This window comes from Bombyx mori, chromosome 19 (assembly GCF_030269925.1).
Source record: "Bombyx mori chromosome 19, ASM3026992v2".
Classification (NCBI taxonomy): Eukaryota; Metazoa; Arthropoda; class Insecta; order Lepidoptera; family Bombycidae; genus Bombyx; species Bombyx mori.
Window position 1 is genome coordinate 13,295,849 of NC_085125.1, and position 22,820 is coordinate 13,318,668.

At 39.1% G+C, this 22,820-nt stretch overlaps 1 protein-coding gene across 1 annotated transcript; it reads left to right on the top strand.

Moving 5' to 3' along the window:
- Nucleotides 1-1,825: 1,825 nt before the first annotated feature.
- LOC101745177 (uncharacterized) lies at nt 1,826-21,770 on the top strand. The gene is made up of 10 exons (XM_004924184.4): nt 1,826-2,095; nt 2,177-2,459; nt 3,466-3,694; nt 12,437-12,600; nt 13,092-13,168; nt 13,639-13,721; nt 14,922-15,039; nt 15,160-15,263; nt 15,618-15,773; nt 16,307-21,770. The coding sequence occupies exons 1-10, from the start codon at nt 2,033-2,035 to the stop codon at nt 16,806-16,808; spliced, it is 1,779 nt and encodes a 592-aa protein (XP_004924241.1). The 5' UTR covers nt 1,826-2,032; the 3' UTR covers nt 16,809-21,770.
- Nucleotides 21,771-22,820: the final 1,050 nt, after the last annotated feature.

The window sequence follows — 22,820 nt, forward strand, 5'->3', positions numbered from 1 at the left end:
ATAAGACGCCGATGCTGCTGTGCTGGAGATCGAGTCCCGCAGATAGGTGCCAATTTGTCTAATAAAACACGTTTTTAAAAAACGTTCACACACGACTTCCACGGAAAAATAGCGTTGTGTAATGAAAATCAAACGTACAAAAAATTACTATTAACGAAATTACCGGTGGCAGGACTTCATGTGAACACGCACGGGTAGGTACCACCATCCTGGCTTTTTTGCCATGAAGCAGTAACACATTTCGGTTTAAAGGGCGGGGCCGCCGTTGTACTGTAAAGCACTGAGACTACGAACTCATGTCTCAAGGTGGGTGGTGACATTTACGTTGTTGATGTCTATGGGCTCCGATAAGCAATAAATTTTTTTTTCTATGCTTATAGCTTTGAGAGGCTATATCAGCGTTACCTTAGCGTGCAGGAGAGTTCTCGGGGCTCAAACCAGGAGTTGTTGCTAACACTGGTCCTAGCAAGGGTAGTGCTTCGCAGAATCTACCACCGCATCGGAAACGCGAGCCACAGAGAAGATCCAGCGAAAAATTCAGTGGCTGTGTCTATAAGAATTATCGACAACAGCCATCTAAGCAAAATAAAACAAGGCCAACCATGAGCCCATCAGTCAATTAAATACAGAAGACGATTGACTTGTGATTTGAGAGGGTTTTAAAGTTGTGAGCTAGACTTCCAGATCTACATAGTAACGGTAAAAAAGACTGGAAAAAGAACAGTTAGTCATTTGTGGATTACCTACCATAAAGCTCGACTCCTAAAAAGTTTTCTTTAATTTCTGGTTTGCTAGCTCGCCATTCCCAGGGACGTGCTCAATTTTTTCTTTATCTACTGTCGTTTTGGTTTGTGTTACCGATAGGCTATAGGGTTGTCTCTGGCCTAACTAGCTTTAGTGGTAAGCGTTACGCTGAATAAAGTACTCAGTCCCTTAGTGAATATGCGTATACAGAATGAAGTTTGTGTCACTGTTAAGGGGCGTTGAAAGTTGTTTCGTTTATAATATTAATTATGAATAATAATTTTAAGTGTCGCCAATGTTGCTATACAGTGTACAAGACCACCAGTACTGTTAGATTTTTTATAAGTTCTATTATTTTTTGTGCATTTCATTATTAGTTAGTTAGCTTTTAGTTATGTTACTCCTAGTTAAGTAAATTCGCTGGTCGTATTGTCTCTAACAGACTTTAATTTTGCATTAGTAGGATTTTTCTTTAAATACTATTCAGTCTTTGAAAACGATTTTTTTTTTGTTTTAGTCGATGGTCCAAAACATTTTAAAAATAGCGATTGTTTTTTGATCCACCTTAGCAGTGGTTGTATTGCATTTTATTTTTACTCTTATTAGCTTTGAGTGAAATTCAAATTCTGGTTATTCTTTTTTTTTCTTAATTATCCTTTTTTTATAGAAGTAACAACTGGTTTTGCCGATTTTCTATGTATTGGCATGGTAATCGCAGGATACTTGAAATTCTACTATCTGAGCTTCATGCTGGTGGTAGTTCAAATCGAAACGCAATGTAAAACAAGAATACGATGTCTGTGAAACTCTATGTAAAATCTATTTTAATTACTGTTAATTACTTTAACCTGCCTTCACAAAATGCCCGAACACGTCAAAAAATGCGCGAAAATCAGGATTATCTATATTCAATTATCAAAACCTGATATTTTATAGGTACACGACATAAACGTGGAAACAAATTAATAAATCTTACTATTTCAATACTACAAATTGGTAATAAGTATTTTGTAATGTTTAATTAAAAAGAAGCATTTGTGTTAAGTTGACGTTAAATTAGAAGGGCGTCTTTCTTCGAATTGCAGTCCATAGACAAAAGAAACGGGTTTGGAAAAACCAGTTGTTTAAACGAATCGATTTTTGAACATCAACGACTAAGCTCTATTTACTGTTTGTCTATGAGTTTTCGTAAACATTCCGCCCGGACATGTGAATTTTGTTTGTTTTTATTTTTTATTTATTTCGAAAAATATATTCTTTTGTCTGCATTTAACTTAAGTATTGCAAAATGTCCGGTTATTTGGACGTTAAGTATCCTTTTAGATCAAATCTGGGCTTGAATCCTTTTAAGGTATGTTAGATTAATACAAAATTAGTCATAAAATTTTATTTTTTTGAAAATCGACTTTTTAAGCATGGATTTTTTCGTCAGTCTTGGAAGAGGCAGTGGTGTATCCTGAGGCCTAGTGCAACTAGTTCGGGGGGCTCGTTGGCGGTGTACTGTAACGAGGCTGGAGCGGCCGTGGGCTGTGTGGAATTACCATCTGGCTGCGTGGTCCGAAGGGCGAAGTCCCGCTCACGCCCTCACGCTTTCGCTGTGTTCTCTGCCAGGGAACCTAATAAACCTATCGTTTTACTTGCCGCCTCCAATATTGAAGATGCTCAAACATGGATGGATAAGATTAAAAATTTATTAAACGATACGAGATTATTAAGTGAGTCGAAACTACCTACATTTATTAAAAAAAAAGCCTTCTAAATTTAAATTTGTTATTAAAAAAATCGTAAATTATCGATTATCTAATTAAAAACAACACGCCTCATTGAAATTCATAATTTTTTCAAAGAAAAACAAAAAATTTGAAAGAACAAAGTAAAGAAAATTATAATTATCACTTTCAACTTAAAAATAGTTTCCTTGACATCTATGTATAAACAAATTAAGGACGCACATATTACCAGTTCATGACACATTTAATTAAGATTCAATTCTAATATACATATATTGTTCTCAAAATGCAACATGCCATATATGTAATACAATAGTGCATGTATTTTGTTAGCTATAATTATAGGTTGACTGCTGACGCATTTACAATTTAACATTAGGTATTTGACATTCTTCAAAAGTAACAAACAAAATCACTTAGATATATTCATTGTCACCAATATGAAGTCTGTCTCTCAATCAAATGTTTGAGGTTTGAGTTTGAGTATGACATCGTGTCTTTTCAGAAAGTCTCAGACTTAAGTTCAAGAGACAGATTAAGACTGCACTAGTAATAATAATATTTGTTATAAATATACTGTTTAATGGTTGTCTTCAAACTGGAATACATTATTGCTTCTTGACTAAAATGAGCAGTACAGGGCTACCTATAAGTGTGGACTCCTTGTGCTCCTAACACACCTACAGCTAATCTATACTAATATATAAATCTACAGTGGTTTTTAAGGATGTTCCGTTATAACTACTGAACCATGCAGCAGCGGTATCGGTAGGCAATAAAAAAAATGCATCCGATTGACTTGAAACTTGTTATCCATGTAGAAAATACATGTACTTAATGGATAGGCTAATATTTATATGAGTATTGGACTCCCTAATAATAATAATGACAATAAATAATAATGTTAATTTTAAATGCCCAGTGAAGCAGGCGAGTACGGCTTGTTTACTCATAAAGTAAGAAAATAGTGCAACTTTCATTCTGCTTTCAGCATCAAACACACCACTAAAAGATTCATACTCAGTAACGGTGGTCGCAACTGACTTATCACGGAAATGCGGTCTCCAAGATTCTGACAGCACGGTCACATTGTCAGCTCATGGTATGCTGATAACGAGGACCAATAGTATTGGTACATTTGTTGAATGGAAACACATGCAAGAAGTCCTGTTGTGCAGTGAAAATGGACAGAAGAGCGAATGTCTGGTATCTGTGAATAGGTTAGTAGATTAAACACAGATTTTAGTTCATTTTCTTATATGATTCAAAACGAAAATATTAATGGTAGAACTTTGGTTTGCTGTCTGGTAGTGGTTAGCTCAAAAAGAGTTTTATCCAGTCTGAGTCGTGGTGTAGGTAGCAATATTCTTAAATAACCAATACTTTAACTGAGCCCTGTCAGCATATCTACAGACCTTATGCATTAAATGTGAATATTGCCTCTCTTAATAACCATAACAACAGACACATAATATGTCAACACTTTGCATTCCTAAGACTTTGTGTGTGTTTTTGTTGTACCAGGTCCTAGTTATACACAGACACACACACATACCTATACATGTGGTGGACAATGTACCTGCCAGTAAAAAAACAGTTGTCCAATACATGTGAATTCTGGACCTCATAGAGTTAATTAATGGTAGTTTATGTCAATAGTAATTACCAAATACAGGGTTGTTTAATTACATTATAAATAATCTGGGCCTAAGCTTTATCACTAACAAAAGGTAATTAAAATTTAATGGTCTCTAGAGACTTAACGTTTTTTATTGTATTTAAAATCTAAATTTTAATGTAAATAATTTACATTAAATAATATAGAATAGCAAAATATAGAACCAAAAGCATTAAGTAAAAGAACCACCAAAAGAAGTAACAGAAATGTTCCTACCTGTGGCATGTTGCCAAGGCTATACTATTGGAGATATAACCCAAGGAGGTTTGACGTCAGGCGATAAGTCATAACATTCATGACAAATCCTTATACAGCATGATAAGGACATGCTGAGCCGACCCCACATGTAGTCTCGATCCATTAACGATGCTTTTAGGTATTTCAAGCACCGGTCAGCGTCCTCGCCGAACTCGTCGCTTGCGACGAAGGGCTCGACGAGTAAATTAACCCATAGATACATCCCACTGAGTTTCTTGCCGGATCTTCTCAGTGGGTCGCGTTTCCGATCCGGTGGTAGATTCTGCGAAGCACTGCTCTCGCTAGGGCCAGTGTCAGTAAATTCTCAGGTGGAACTGTTTAGCTCACTTACCGGTCCGTGTGTAGCTAGAATGGCCTCTTAAGCTACCAGCGATTAGGAAAAAAGTCAAAATAGTGATAAATGGCGAGCGGAGTCTTTGAACTTATTGACGTGAACCGTAGCATGTCCGTGTCTGTCTGAAATAAGGATTGAAAGATCCCGGGATCTTTCTCAAAGCATCGAATTACAATAAAGAAGCGAGCGGGCCTGTCCGAAGAATTCAGCATTAGGGAATTATCACTACACAGTATAAAACAAAGTCGCTTTCTCTGTCCCTATATCTGTCTGTTCCTGTGTATGTTTAAATCTTTAAAACTACGCAACGGATTTTGATGCGGTTTTTTTAAACAGATAGAGTGATTGAAGAGGAAGGTTTATAATGTATAATAACATACATTAAATAGTGGAGAAATCAATAATAAATTAGTTTCCGAAGCGAAGCGAGGGCGGGTCGTTAGTTCATTAATATTTAAGACGTTGCTGGAAGTCTCGTCAGACCTAACTCAGCTTCCAGTTGATCTCTGAAGATATTGATGACAGCCCATAGACGCCAGGGTTAAGAACATACGTGATTATAAATTAATCAAATATTTGATAGCTATTTACCAGTTTAAATTGTGTACCCGGAGACGTATGTTATCTCAGTCAATAGGGATGTGGCGCCGGTGTAGTTCGCTCCGCGGAAAATGCCACTGGGGTAGGCGATAAGCCGTAGAAGGCGAAATGCGATGCGACTTTGCCGGTTTTAAAGTAGTTAGTAGTCCGCTATTACCAATTTTTCAACGGGAATATGTAATTAACCAACCTAACAAGCCAATCAATTTGAAAATCGTCGTGGCATAAAGGATGAGACACCTAATGTATTTGCATCGAGCGATGTCCATCTTCAGATCCTGCAGACAGCTACAGATTATCCCAATGAACAATATTTTTTTTGCTTAGATGAGTGGACGAGCTCATAGCCCACCTGGCGTTAAGTGGTTTCTGGAGCCCATAGAATCTTCGACGTAAATGCGCCACCCACTTTGAGATATCAGTTCTAGGGTCTCAAGTATAGTTACAACTGCTGCCCTGCCCTTCAAACCGAAACGCATTACTGCTTCACGGTAGAAATAGGCGGGGCGGTGGTACCTACCCGTGCCGACTCACAAGAGGTCCTACCACCAGTAAAACAGATTTAACGCATGTTCACGAATGACTTCCGCGATGAAGCAGTAATCTCATCTTTGTCGTATCACTCTTGTCAGAGCGGTTGTGATCATCATTCAGTATAATTGCTGCGGGCAGATGTTATGCGCCTCACGAGCAATCGCCACTTCTGCTGGTTTGTGGTGAGCCTGTGATACACTCATGTAAACAATCATCATCATCATCATCAGCCTTTATCTGCCCACTGCTGGACATAGGCCTTCCCCAATGCCTTCCACATAATGCGGTCCTCCGCCTTCCGCATACAACGACTTCCCGCCGTGCCCACTAAGTCGTCAGTCCAACTAAGTGGGTACGACGTTTAACTTCCTAGTTACCAACCTGCATGCCCAGCGTGGTGACTTAAGGGCACAAACTTCCCAATGTAAACAATTGCCAATGAGTAATAAAGATCAAACTCGCATTTTTTTATTTGGGCAATGACTCGTAGTTGTGGGAGCATTGTGAAGCGATTTTTTACTGGTGGTAAGACCTCTTGTGAGTCCGCGCGGGTAGGTACCACCACCCTGCCTATTTCTGCCGTGAAGCAGTAATGCGTTTCGGTTTGAAGGGTGAGGCAGCCGTTGTAACTATACTGAGACCTTAGAACTCATATCTCAAGGTGGGTGGCGCATTTACGTTGTCGATGTCTATGGGCTCCAGTACAGCTCCGTACTGCTCTTTAACACCAGGTGGGCTGTGAGCTCGTCCACTCATCTAAGCAATAAAATAAAAACCCGGGAACGTACTGAGTATTTCAATAATCACCATTAATCATGGACAATGACTGTACTAATTTTACAAAAAAAATGTTTAGAAAGTTCTCGCATGTTACAATTACAATTATTATTATTTTTGCCGAAGAGTCGTGTGTCAATAGTCGACGAAAATTGCATTCGTTCGATGATGAATCCGACAAAACGTGACTCAAAACAAATAAAGATAATATAATATATCGGAAAATTTGTGAACACGTGCAACTAATCTACGTATCATGTTAATTATGTTAACATTTTTTGGAAACATAATGTGTTTCTTTAATTGGCTCATGTTTGGGAAAACATCCTCTGTACCCTGTGTCTAGTTAAATGCTGTTGAAACAAATGTTGTTGCTTAAATAAATAAATAAATCCCGTAAATTATGTTCATATCGTTAATATACTAAATGTGTGAAAAGAAAACACGTACATGAGAAATTCTACAATTTAAGGTACACATTATGATAATGATATAATAATATCTAAGTTAAATTACCAATTAGTGTAATTTTGTGTTTATTATGATCGTACTTAAAGCCACGGTTCGAAAACTATAGTTTTGGTTTTCTAATTTCGGTTTTTTTTTTTTATTGCTTAGATGGGTGGACGAGCTCACAGCCCACCAGATGTTAAGTGGTTACTGGAGCCCATAGACATCTACGACGTAAATGCGCAACCCACCTTGAGATATAAGTTCTAAGGTCTCAGTATAGTTACAACGGTTGCCCCACCCTTCAAACCGAAACGCATTACTGCTTCACGGCAGAAATAGTTCAGTACTTCATTTGTTATGTATCGTAATTTTAATATTAAACTAACGGTTAGCGTGGTATGGACGTGTGATGCGTAGAGAGCAGATGCATGTGACTAGGAGATGTATGGAAATGGTAGTGCAAGGTAGAGGGGGAAGAGGTCGACCGAAGATGACATGGATGGAGTGTGTGAATGACGATATGAGAGAGAGAGGAGTGAGTGTTGAGATGACGGCTGATAGAAGAGAATGGAAGAGAAAAATTAGCTGTGCCGACCGCACCTAGTAGGATAAGGTGGAGAAAAAGAAGACTATGGCCTTTTTTTTATTGCTCGAGCAGGCAGACGAGCATGCGGCCCGATTAATGGTAAGAGGTTACCGTCACTCATGGACGTCAGTAATGCCAGCGACAGAGGTAAACCGCTGCCTACCGCCAACTTATATAAAAAAAAAATTGTTCTTGTTGTAATTTTATGAATACATATATATATAATATAATGTTTATGAAATCGTCGTGGCCTAAAGGATAAGACGTCCGGTGCATTCGTATCGAGCGATGCGCCGGTGTTCGAATCTCGCTGGCGGGTACCAATTTTTCTAATGAAATACGTACTCAACAAATGTTCACGATTGACTTCCACGGTGAAGGAATAACATCGTGCAATAAAAATCAAACCCGCAAAATTATAATTTGCGTAATTACTGGTTGTAGGACCTCTTGTGAGTCCGCACGGGTAGGTACCACCGCCCTGCCTATTTTCTGCCGTGAAGCAGTAATGCGTTTCGGTTTGAAGGGTGGGGCAGCCGTTGTGACTATACTGAGACCTTAGAACTATATCTCAAGGTGTGTGGCGCATTTACGTTGTAAATGTCCATGGGCTCCAGTAACCACTTAACACCAGGTGGGCTGTGAGCTCGCCCACACATCTAAGCAATAAAAAAAAAAATATTTCGTGATGTTTACGTACGTTTTCCTCTATTATCCATTCGTTGCACACATCCTAGTTTGTATGTATTGCGACAGTGTTGTTTTACTGCTAAATAAAAAGCCACTTACTTATTGATGCGTGTTAGAAAATTACCTCACCCCTACTGTACACTATCCATAATTTATTGTACACAATTTTTTTAATTAAAAAAAACATAAAATACAATAATTAAAATATGAAAACGTTAGTATTTAGAAAGTATATAAACAAATGTTATGTAATGTTTCTGAGTAAATAAAGGAGGCTTAGGTAATAAAAATAAAAATTAATGCCTTAGTTGGTGGACGAGCTCACAGCCCACCTGGTGTTAAGTGGTTACCGGAGCCCATAGACATCTACAACGTAAATGCCGCCACGCACCTTGAGATATGAGTTCTAAGGTCTCGCGGGCTGTGACCTCGTCCACCCATCTAAGCAATAAAAAAACTACCTAGTAGTCATCCTTTTCCATAGTAATAAGTATTTTGTATTACATTGAAATATAATATCAATTTTATAATTGGCTGTCGGAATTCGAATTTACAGCGTGACTGACTAATAACGCAACTATCATTATATGAGTCGACTATTATCAAAGCCGGAAATCTGACTTTTGGATAATTATTGGTAAATCAGAAAAACGAATTATTGACTTTGTATTCCATTGGCAGTCATAAAACTCTTCGGAACGACATCTTAGATAAATAACAGGTTAAGTATTAACCTTTATTTAATGCAGGTTTTGAACCGTATTCTTTGAAGGAGACGATTATATTCAAATCAATCTGTATTGACATATCAATAACATTTTTTTTTCCAAATGCACAGATTGCCACCTTTGATAATAGACGACTCATATACGTAATCTGTTTTCAAAGTACATTAGTAATGTTTTCTGTGATATTGATAATTGCTTTGATCATTCGAACAAACAATGAAAAATTAGCTGCTATAGGTATGTGCAAGCAGCCTCAGACGCAATCAACTTTACTGTTTACATTAATGTAACAGTTTGACTGCGTGACGTCGGTCTGGAATAGTAACACTTTCCGATCCGGTAGTAGATTCATTCGCAAAGCAGCTGCTGTTAAGTTGTTAGGTCTCCTTCGGAGGCGCTCGGGTAACTGTTAGCAAGTCCCACCTCTCCTGACTAAACCTTGCTCGTCCACCTGTCCTGGTGAAAAGGAAAAGGCCCACCAGTAATCCTTCAATAATAAAAAAAGTGTGTGTGTCCGCTCCGACGCACGACTGGAGTTTACTGGATATAAAAAATTAAACGAAACAATACGAGAAATAGTTCTATATTACGACAACACGATACACTACAGATTATTAACAAACTAACGAGACACAAAACAAACGACTAACAAATATATGAAAATACAATAATGAGAGAAACGCGCGATCAGTACGAGGCTTTGTGGCGGACTGCCGGCGCAGCAGCCCGGCGTCACCTGCGATAACGCATTTCGTGTGACATGCGCAATCAGGCGCATAACGCATTTCGTGTGACATGCTAGTACGATTTTGGTCCCCATAATTTTCATACCCCGGGCCTATATATGTAAATCGATTCTAAAGGAGTAAACTCCAAAAAACAAAATTGTTACACTATCTCTTCCCTATGGTTTCATAAAAGGAGATTAGTAGTCACCGAGGGATGGACAGAGAATCAGAGAACTCGCAAAGTCATTAATGTAGTGTCAACTTTATTATGATATTAAAGATATGCTTTTGTTAAAGACAGCGCTATACACGTTACAGTTCGCACGATGGAAATTTCTGCTTTCTCAATATCGTTTTGTAGTTGTTGTTTTTTTTATAAACCTAACCCTAGTATTGTCTGTAGTTTTCTTAAGTTAACGGAATCAATAATAAGAACTGACCACGTTTCATGGAAACATTCCAATGCAAATTGTGAAATAAGAGTCAATATACAAATACATAGACATAGAAAATAAAGTCACTTAATAGGGGGATTGAATGCAGCTATCGAAATAAAATATAATAATAAATATGAAATTGATTAATGTGATAGTTTACAACCCTTACAATGTCACATAATAATAATGTAAACAAGTGTAGTAGATTTGCTTCGAAGGATCCTTTTTTAGTATATATTCAAATACATACCATGTATTTGACGCAAACACGCATGCATACTATTTATTGCCAAACTTTTGTTCTTGACGTCTGTGGTCAAATTGAGAATAGATTAAATATTGTTTGTCTTGATTAATATTTTTTTATAGCCTTGGTGAAATTTGTGATTATAGAAGTATAACTTACAATCATAATAGTGTACAAACTTACAATTCCAATTAATTATAGTCGAATTTCGACTACTGCGGGACCTCTAGTTCTAATAAAAGGACGTGTTCACAGAACACTATCACTTGTTTAATTAACAATACTCGCTCACCTTATTTGGACGGCTACACAAACATAACCATATATGTATATGAGCATTTCTCAAAATTTTTGACCGTATTTAAAAAATCATATAACTAGTCAGGTCATAAGTATTGTCACACAGTAAAAACTTTTCTTTTAGAATGCTGGCCACAAAAAAGTTTATTAAATTCGAATTTCGAATTGTTCATGAAAATAAAAATGTATACTTTTAGAATTTTACTCATTTTTAAATATGAAGTGGACGCTTAAAGAAGACCGTGTTGCAGTTATTGCGTTGCATCGTTGCGGTTACGCGCCAATTCAAATTTTTAACATACTGAAAAATTTGAATATAACCAAAAGATTCGTTTATCGTACCATCAAACGATACAATGAAGACTCTAGTGTAGATGACAGGTCAAGAAGTGGTCGCCCTCGGTCTGTTAGGACTCCAGCAGCGATAAAAGCTGTGAAGGCGCGAATTCAAAGAAATCCCAAACGTAAGCAGAAACTGTTGGCCCTTCAGATGGGGTTAAGCAGAACCACGGTGAAAAGGGTGTTAAATGAAGACTTAGGGCTTCGGGCATATCGAAGAAAAACAGGACATCGTTTGAATGCTCGTCTAATGGACCTGAAACTGAAGAGATGCCGCGCTTTGTTGAAGCGGTACGCGGGAAAAAAATATCGGGAAAATCTTTTTTCGAATGAAAAAAATTTTACCGTAGAAGAGAGCTACAATAAACAAAATGATAAGGTGTACGCACACAGTAGTGAAGAAGCGAGCAACCGTATTCCGCGTGTCCAACGAGGTCATTTTCCATCCTCGCTCATGGTATGGTTGGGAGTTTCTTATTGGGGCTTAACAGAGGTACATTTTTGTGAGAAAGGTGTAAAACGGAATGCAGTTGTGTATCAAAATACAGTCCTGACGAACCTTGTGGAACCTGTTTCTCATACCATGTTCAATAACAGGCACTGGGTATTCCAACAAGATTCGGCGCCAGCTCATAGAGCGAAGAGCACACAAGACTGGCTGGCGGCGCGTGAAATCGACTTCATCCGGCACGAAGACTGGCCCTCCTCCAGTCCAGATTTGAATTCGTTAGATTACAACATATGGCAACACTTGTAGGAAAAGGCGTGCTCAAAGCCTCATCCCAATTTGGAGTCACTCAAGACATCCTTGATTAAGGCAGCCGCCGATATTGACATGGACCTCGTTCGTGCTGCGATAGACGACTGGCCGCGCAGATTGAAGGCCTGTATTCAAAATCACGGAGGTCATTTTGAATAAACTTTAGTGTCATAAGAATCTATATTTTGTTAAGTTCATTTTGGTATATGAATGGTAACATAACGAATAAACTTGTTTCAATTATTTTACATTAAACATGTGACAGAATTTATGACCTGACTAGGTATAATATGTATATTTAGGACATATTATGTTAAATGCAGCAAGGTAAATCTAGACATTCTGAATTTCCGATTGGTTTTTTTGCTTTAATGGAGTTTTTATACAAAAAACCTCTAAAATTAGTTAGGGACGAAATAAAAGTTCTTATTTTGTTACTTGGAAATGTGTGAAAACCATAAAGAAACACGCAGACTGTATTATAAATATACAGCACAAAAATCCATATTTCAGTAAGTCTCCCCACGGCGGCGGCGATTTGAAGTTCGCGTCACCCCTAGCGTGCGAGCTGGTGTCCGCGTTACGCGCAGCCCTACACCGCAAGGCGCGGCTCGGCGCCAAGCTCAGCAAGAGCGAGGGCGATCTGAGGACGGCCAAGTGCAGCGACAGCGACCTGGGTAAGTACAAAACATTTAATTGCACTCCTGTGTGTGCAGGCATTCTCTGACAGTCTACCTTAAGGCAGTACAGAGATGAACCTTTACAATTACTTGAAGACGTAACTTTGAAGGTGGTATATAGACCAGTGTGCTAAGTGCGTGTTTCTTAAAGTTCTCGATAACGTGAAAGTTAACTCAAATTTGTATGGGGCTGGAATGTTTGCCTACGTTTGCCGCGAGTTTCTTAACGTTCTCGATAGCGTGAAAGTTAACTCAAATTTGTATGAAGCTAGAACGTTTGCCGCTAGGGACGTTGTTCCGATTGCATACAAATTTGCTCATCCACAGCAATAAAAGGGTTCCATCCAGTCTCAAATCACCGCGTTTTCCAGATCGGGCTGTCCTTTAGAAAGTAAAGGCACAAATATTTAAGTAATAATAGAAAGTAAAGACACCAATATTGACGTACATGACGTACATGAAGTGTAAATATAAAGTGCACATTTCAGGGGAGATCCGTCGCAGCAGCTGGTACAGCGGTCCCTCGGAGGTCTCCTTAGATGACATGGATCTGATCATGTCTAAGGTGAGTATTGTTCTGCGGCGCACCGAGGTGTAGACGGAGGGCCTCACGGGAACAGGACGGTCATTGAAATGTATGAGGAGGATTGTGTCCAACTCTCGTCTCTGGACTAGATTTTGTCAGCATTTTGTGCATCTTTTTACTGGTGGTAGGACCTCTTATGAGTCCGCGCGGGTAGGTATCACCACCCTGCCTATTTCTGCCGTGAAGCAGTAATGCCTTTCGGTTTGAAGGGCGGGACAGCCGTTGTAACTATACTGAGACCTTAGAACTTATATCTCAAGGTGGGTGGCGCATTTACGTTGTAGATGTCTATAGGCTCCAGTAACCACTTAACACCAGGTGGGCTGTGAGCTCGTCCACCCATCTAAGCAATAATATATACATATATATAACGACATTGAAAAATCATGTGATTAAACTGTGAGTGTGTAGTTTTGATTGTACCTGTAGCGCGGTTGTGATGTGTCCAGGACTACAAGTGTATCCCGTCCGGTCAGCTGTCCCGCTGCAGCGCCGCCGGACACCTGGCGCAGCACGCGCCCCTGGATCACAGGTCGGGAGACTCTCTTATCTCTATTGGAGGGGGGTTGGGGGGGGGGTCTTTAACTCTCTGCTGGGGGGGCTTGAGTTACTGCTTCGTTAAGTTTACTACGCCGATCGAGGCAACTACGTTTGATTTCTGCCGTGAAGCAGTAATGCGTTTCGGTTTGAAGGGTGGGGCAGCCGTTGTAACTATACTTGAGACCTTAGAACTTATATCTCATGGTGGGTGGCGCATTTACGTTGTAAATGTTTATGGACTCCAGTAACCACTTAACACAACACCAGGTGGGCTGTGAGGTCGTCCACCCATTTAAGCAATAAAAAAGGCAATAAAAAAAAATCTAACATTGATGATATTAGTCTTGTGGGTCGCCAATCAAGCCACCACCCTGCGTATGTCTGCAGCAAAGCATATGTCTTTTGGTTTAATGTTAGCACAGCCATTGAATAGTATAATTGGGAGTTTATGGCTTCAGATGTGGCGGTATTCAAGTGATTGTGTCCTTGGTCTCTGACAACCATTGTTAAGTGGGCCGTGCGCTCAGCTAGGCGCGCGTCAGGTTATCATCAAAGCTGCTTATCAATAGACGACCTTTAACCTCAATTGGGTGTATGGGAATCGCTAAGAATTATAAATCCTACAATAATGCAGACAACTAGTACTAATGTAAATCTATATATTAATATGCGAAGCAAAAACTTTGTACCCCTTTTTACCAAAATCGTTAAACTTATGACGTAGCAGTTCTATTTTTCCAATTGGAAAGGCAAAGGTACGCATACCATTCAGCCTAATCTTTGATACTCTTTTTTTATGAAAAATGATACAATTAAATGAAACGAAATGAAGTTGATTAATTTGAAACACATATAATTGGCATGAAATTAAATGTAATGAGATGAGATGATGTGGGATGAAATATAATATAATTAAAATTGTAATATATGGAATATTTGCTTTTGTTTTTTTTTTGTAATTTAAATTTCTAAATTTCTCTTCTTGTTCACTATCTACTTATATGTGATTTTGATTGTGGAAACATATTTGGTTATTGTTTTAGCTATATTTTTTAAATATTGTATGTTTTGTATTGTACTGTTTGTTTCCCAAATAAATAAATAAATAAATAAATAAATATGGAGATAGATCGAGTAGTAAGGCGTGGTGCGTTCGGTGTGCTCATACGAATGTACCTATGTGGTTCCGCAGCGCGTGCGACCGGCGCTCCGTCGCGTCGGTGTCGTCCGGCGTGTACGAAGAAATACCGGAGCCGCCTGCGCTCTACTGCGCCATGGGCAGGGGACCGCGGGCCGCACCGCTCCTCGACGTAAGTCCGCGCCGCCCCACCGCTGCGGGGTGAGAGGGCCCTGATGCCTAAAGGTCGAGTGGCTAACGAGCTGCAGGCTCGCTCAACATATTTCATAAAAAAAATGTGTATCGTTTCCAGATGAAGAAGCTGAGCGTGGATGAGCCCACGTACGAGAGTATAGCCGAGTGCGGGTACGCGACCCTGCGCCGCGCCCGCGGTCATCCGCCCCCCCTGCCCCCCAGGTACACACGGTCCGAAGTATAGGCTATGTATTGGTCAACACAGCCACTCCCCCCCTCCTCACAATGTGCAATCGATGTCGGTGCTGGGGGGACCGACCCACACGATCTAGTACAGACGTCGCGGTCACGATCATACTAACGAGATGCGGAAAGAGTTATTGTCTCTCAGTACTACTGTCAAAACTAAACTAAAAAAGAGCAATTAATCGGCATATCGTTTAATTAAAAAAAAAAATTCTACGCTAACTTCCTTCCGGACTTTAGAATTTATATCTCAAGATGGGTGGCGGCATTTACGTTGTAGATGTTTATGGGCTCTAGTAACCACTTAATACCAGCTCCACATTGGTCCAGGTGCTTGAAGACCGGCGAGCCTTGGAGCGCGCGCCCCCAGCTGGTGTCCCGGCACTCCTCGCTGAGCGCGCTGCCGGGCGCCCCGCCGCACACCCTCACGCACACCCTCACCCTGCCGCGCCGAGACAAGCACAAGCAGCCCTTCAGCGTCTTCAGGTATGCACCCCGCCCGGAAATGATCATGGTCATTGTCATTGACACTTTTTCAGTGGACTTTTTGGAAGATCCCGAGAAGTTACGTCCAGCGGCTTTGTCTCATTTTCCAACATTTGTGCACTTTCACAGATAATAAACAGTTAATAAACCACCGTTATTATACATTTAAACCTGAAGAAACACTAAATAGACAAAATAAAACAAATCACACAACTTCACTCCTCGCGTTCCCGCCAAAAAGTCCGTTGGAACCCGGACGCCTTTGTTTTGTAATGATAGATAATGACAATTTTCGCCACAGAGTATAAAAATCCGCAATGTCGGAAAGGCAAAGGAATATTTTCATATTCTTTGGCGCCACCACAACATTTTTAGTTTTTAATTATTTACTTCCAAATTAAGTAATATAAAATTATAAGAATTACATATTTTAGCTCAGAATTTAAAAATAAAGAAACGGTATTTTTATTTCATGCATGCTAATTTTTATGAAATGTCGTCAACTATACCACGTGACGTTTTTTATTCTTCAGAAAACGACTAAAAAGCGACTCGCGCGTCGCGGGCTCGCCCAAATCCGAAACTCCCAAAGACAACAAGGACATTCAGCCCAAAAAGAAACGATTCGACTTCGCCCCCACCCGGGACATACTCAAGAGCTTCAAGGTGAGCCGCAAGGTCAAGAGCCAGAAGGCGGCGCCCGGCCTCGGCCACGTCGAGACTAAAAGCTGCGAGTTCTTGGACGAGACCGAGCACGTGGCCACCAGCCGCTGCTCCAAGTCCGTCGAGTGTCTGGAGGGCAACGACGAATACCTGGACGACTTCGAGGCGGACCTCTCGATACAGTTCAACGAGAAAGCAATAGAGGCGCTGTCGCTGCCGCAGGAGATCGTGGACTTGCTGCTCAGCATCAAGGAGTGCGAGGTGAGACTGAGGGACGACGAGAGTGAGTACGTCCCCATGACCCCCGCGGCGCCGGCCCCCGCCATGGAACATCACTACATAGTGATGTCGCCGAAGTCCAACCTCGCTTGAGGCCGGCCAGCGCGAATCGACAACCGTTCTATCGATAAAGGGCGGTCTAACCATTAAAAACACAACGCTCTCACGTGATTCGACGTTCATTGTTGAATTTAACTAACAGAATACTCTCATTCGAATCTTTATCGATTAAGTTTTCTTGTATTAATAATTTAAGGCGTCTAAATATCGATAGTTTATTGTAAAACGCTCCCTTCGGATTCGATAAGTTTTTTTATCGATAGTATTATTGTTTCAAACTGAAATACCAGTATTTAAATTGGCTTATAGATCTCAAAACATAATAATAAGACTCGTTATGTATTGTATAAGTAAAATAGCATAACGTAAACATTGATCCAAAATATCGATTGGATTTTATATCATTGTAATGTGTGATCACTTTGAAAATGTGAAAATGAAACGTATCGTCTTCGGCATAAAGATGTTTTTCGTTTGATACTCGGTGAATAATACAGTTAATTGACTACGGCCTAACATATCTTAAAATTTTAAACTGATAATTATTACTGTTCAATTATTTTTGATAATTAGAGAACAAGTGTAAAATTAGTATCATTATATTAGAATAATATTTACCAAACAGGAAAAATTACAACCGACATATTAACAATATTTTTTACAGTAATTTTTTTTTTAAGTATGTTATCCGAGGTTTTTAGTGTTTGGCCATTGTTTTACTGGTGGTAGGACCTCTTATGAGTCCGCGCGGGTAGGTACCACCACCCTGCCTGTTTCTGTCGTGAAGCAGTAATGCGTTTCGGTTTGAAGGGCGGGGCAGCCGTTGTACTGTTACAAGTGAGACCTTAGAACTCGTGTCTCAAGGTGGGTGGCGGCATTTACATTGTAGATGTCTATGGGCTCCGGTAACCACTCAACACCAAGTGGGCCGTCAGCTCGTCCGCACATCTAAGGAATAAAATAAAAAATAAATAAATTGTCTATCTCTTCAACATAATGTAATATTTAATGAATATGAAGGATAAATATATCACGAATAGCTGATCACTGCCAAAAATAGGTTTAAGAGCTCATAGTCCGGGAGCTAGTTGACGCCGAGCCGAGTGTAAAGGGCGATTGTCTTCTACCCTCTCAGTTCGTTTTGTTTTGGAATATGTTTGTAGCGCGTGTCTAGTCAAGTAGCGGGAGGCGCTGCCGGCTCTCGGCCTACAGCGGGGGAACAATGTCGTAAGACTGAAAGAAAAGACTAATGGCGTGTAAAGTAATGTTATTATTTAGAAATAACTTTGTACGGAACCCTGAAAGTTTTGTGTGAGCTTGTCGTGTACGGAACCTTAAAAGTTTTGTGTGAGCTTGTCCGCGCGCGTGTCTGAAGCTTTGTGTCCGGATGATGTCCTTTTTATTACGAAACTTGAATTTAATGAGGCGGCCCGTAATAATTGTATCGTAATATAATGAAGAAACAATTAATTTTGAAATTAATTATAAAAAGTATAACTTCATTTTGCACTAGCTGCATTATAAAATATTAGTACGTTGATATGAAATAGAATTATTGAGCAAGTATTATCTAAATGTCTTTCTCGATGGATGCGGGTTCGACTCGCGAATGAACCGTCTCTGAATAAATATATAATTGAACGTTAACTAAAATAATAATTGCATTTTAATTTTTCTATTTTGTAATCAGAAACGCGTCGACGAAATAATAATAGTTATTATATAGACATATACTGCACTGTATCAACAGTATAATATTTACGCGGCCCAAAAATGTTGTAAAATACATTTAATGACTTTATGACGATTAGCAAATGTCATTAATTAAGTCATAAAATACGAATTTATGACGACGATATTCACATTTCGATTTCGTTTTGTTGCCATATGTTGATACCGCGGTGTTGCAAGCTTTGAAATAAATAAGTTGTTTAATTATTTATTTTTAACGATATTAAATTGGCATCTATACCAAAATAACGTATTCGTGTGACGTATTAAAATGTTTGTACTTGTTACAGCTATAGTTATTATAAATATTAGAATAATATCTAAGTTGTTCGTATAGATATCGACCTATTATAGATTCGTCGCGTCTAAGACTGACCAATTTTCGCTGTTTTCCTGTGTTCACGGTTAGGGATCTGTGTGCTTAGTGCGAGTTTCTTAACGTTCTTGACAACGTAAAAGTTAAGCCAATTTTGTATGCAGTTGGAACAGCGCCCCTAGCGGCAAACGTACGCAACCGATCCCATTCCATACACAAATATGAGTTAACTTTTACGCTATCGAGAACGTTAAAAAACTCTCACTAAGCACACTGTTGATAATTATAATTTATAAGCTTTATGAACTTGTACTCTGCGACGCTCGCTCAAGCGATTTACTTGTTCGTAAATGTAGGCCAATAAAAATGAGGTCGTTCTCAACTGTGGGACGTGACCTTGAGGTTGAGGCAGCAATACGGCGACCGAATGAATCTCTTTTAGTATCTTTAAATTAGGGCATTATCTTTATATATATTTACTATATTTTTTATTGTTAAGTATCGCGCTCATATTGCCCCATAGTTACGTCACAAACGCGGGCAGGGACGAGGGGGGTTGGGGGCGTGCTGAATAATCAGGAATTAGCTTATAAAATACATATTATATTAATGTCGCGCTCATAGCTCAGCGGCAGCGGGAACCAATGACAAGGGTCAAATTTTGCGGCATGTTGTGACGTAACGCGTGCGGGGTTGAGGGGGTTGGGGGCTCGCGCTGACCAATCCGCAATTAGCTTATAAAACACATATGTTAATATAGCTTTAAATTTTATTTGTGGTTTATGAAACGTTCGTTCGACCTTTTTGGGGATAATTAGAATAATTTATTACTAATGAATAAATTACATACGACGTTTATATTATGTATTACGATTATTTTGGTAAAGTTAACAAACACTAAAAGACTAGGCAATTCACGTGTGTCTCAAAAGACTAAAGAGAAAAATAGTACATGTTTTTTTTTAATTAGTACCTAACTAAATATAATTTTTAGGGTAAATAAAAAATGTATACAACAATACATATCTGTAAATAAATGATTAATGTTTTTGCTTGTAGTAGGACCAGCGAAAGTATTGAAATTCAATTAATCATAGAAACGGGCTAATTGGTGATAAACTGATTTAAATTTAAAAGAGAAAAAAAAATATCACTCATCACAGATATATATGAGTAAGACCCACATCTTACAACCGCGCACTAGGATCTTCTCCTGTGTTACGGGTGTAACAGAGGAGTGCTTTTCACAAGCACACTGTAGAATCATCTGGCTTATTGACTACATCATCAACACGGAAAGCTGTTGTTGGAATTTCTCAAAAGAATAGGCAATTGATACCACTGACTGAATTCAGTTAGTATTTCTGACGTCACAATTCACTATATTGTGATTTGGTGATTGTAAGTATGACACACATACCCTTTACATAGGAGTAATGTGTAATAATAAAATCTATGTGATTCGCTGGTACTTTAAGATACGTTACTTAAGGTTCTTGGTGGGGACTGAAGTGCTCTCTTCGTACAAGGGAGTGTTAGGGTAAGTTTGAACATTGACGTCATAGCATGCTAGTGCGCTCTCTCTCTCTCTCTCTTTCTCTCTCTCTAGCATGAAAGAAAAATACCCCCAATTTCCTCAGCTTTGCAAATATTTCTATATCATTAATGAAACAATGTTACAAATAAATTGTTTTCTATAAAAAAACTTTTCAATGCCTTTGTATTTCAAGGTATGTTGCGAAGTGGATTTAACATTTGCAAATAAGGTAACCGGCCTAAGGTAAATGGAAAGATAGATAAAAAACGTTATGTGAAATTGGTGAATTTCATTGTTTGGTTTTTTTTTCGTGACAGTTTCCATAATTTGTGCATTGTGGTTCGCATAAGGCTGATTTAGGTAAATTCGTTGTAATTATAAAATTGATGTTAAAAGATTACCGTTACCGATGTATGTATATGTTTTGTGCAACTGGTGTAAGAGAGCATAAATTAACTTCGGCTTTCCAATGTGACCCTTGACGATTTAAACTAAATAAAATAAATGCATAACCTATAGTAAAGATTTGACAGTCGTATGACAGTGACGGTGCTGTTAGCCGAGTTATTAGCCAAATATGGGCGATCGCCTCATATTTAAAGCTTGTAGTGATATAAACGTGGCGGCTAGTTGTGGTCGCTTCGATAAATCGATCTTATGATAATTGATTTAGAGCTCTAAGCTGTTAGGTGTGTTTGTTTGCTTGGGGATGACGTCAGTGTGCTTAGTGCGCGTTTTTTAACGCTCTCGATAGCGTAAAAGTTAACTCAAGTGTTGTATGGAGTTGGAACAGCGTTTGCCGCTAGAATTAAAAAAAAAAACTCGCAATAAGCACTGAGTTCGTGTAGCACTGAAGATAACGTCGTTTTGTTGACATAATCAATTTTGAATCTCATTAATCAATAAAAAAGTATGACGCTACCTTCAGACTGAGCTCAAAGCGAAATTCTATATTCACGTTTAAAAGGGCTAATGCGCAGTAGTTTCGCTTAAAAATTTCTCACATTTTTTTTGTTTTGTACTTAAAAAAAACTCATATCAAATTATATGTAACGTTCCTAATTTTCTTTTTTCATCACAATATGTTACCATATAATATTAGAAGATAGTTTTGTTTAGTTTAAATTTAATAAAGTGTTAGTAGTTAGCGTAATTATGTAACGTAAAAGCGAGTGTGTTCCGCGTCGGTCGGGCGCGATCGGGACACTTCGGCGCCGCTCGGGAGTATCCGGGAGTGTCCGGGATTCTCCAGTCAAAACTCCTCGTTGCGTTACGTATTTACGATGAGGAGAGAATATTTTAAGTTTATAGTTTTCGGCAGCTCATTGGAATTGGAAAAGACTTTTATTTATTGTAGTCAACGATAGTGACATTGTGTTTATTTATGCAAATAAAGTTTCGTATGAATATATTGGTTTTTGTTTTTGTTATTATAAAATACGGAGTTGGTTGGTTTGTTGTTAATGAACAGTTGAGTCTGCGGTGCTTGCAAGCTTGTCGTGTGACGATATAATTGTAGTCCATAGACAACAAAGTTAATGCTAGCCATAAGTGTGTCCGTGTTTACCTACGTTTGCCGCTAGGGACGCTGTTCCAACACCATACAAATTCAATTTAACTTTTACGCTATCGTGAACGTTAAAAAACTCACTAAGGACACTGAAACGTAAGGTTGAGTTCGCTATTGTTTTGTCTAGTAGCGTACCTCCGGGAAGGGACACTGCTTTGGGGCAGGATGTCTCATGTCACAGACCACTGCACTCCGTCTCCAGTAGGTCTTCGGCGATTTTTTTTATTGCTTAGATGGTTGTACGAGCTCACAGCCCACCTGGTGTTAAGTGGTTACTGGAGCCCATAGACATTTACAACGTAAATGCGCCACCCACCTTGAGATATAAGTTCTAAGGTCTCAGTATGGTTACAACGGCTGCCCCACCCTTCAAGCCGAAATGCATTACTGCTTCACGGCAGAAATAGGAGGGGTGGTGGTACCTACCCGTGCGGACGCACATGAGGTCCTACCACCAGATTAAGTCAAGGATCGCATTATAATACAAGTTTGATAACATGACACCTTAGATCTGGAGAGTATTAAGCGGTAGGCAGCGGCTTGGCTCTGACCCTGGCATTGCTGATGTCCATGAGCGACGGTAACCATTCACCATCAGGTAGACCGTGCACTAGTCTGCCTGCACGGGCAATAAAAAATATATTGTTAATGGCAAAAATACTGAGAAGTTCAAAACAGTTAACCTGTGTGAACATTTTTGAAATACATCATGTTTTACATTTAGTTTGAAATGAACCATAAAAGAAATAACTTACTTTGTTACTATGAGTATTGAGTTGGTTGGTATAGCCGTTATAAGGGTACTGGTATGGAAAGTTGTATTAAGCTTGCATATATTTATACAAGATTCAAACAAAACGATTCGGACCATAGATGCATTGCATAAAGTAA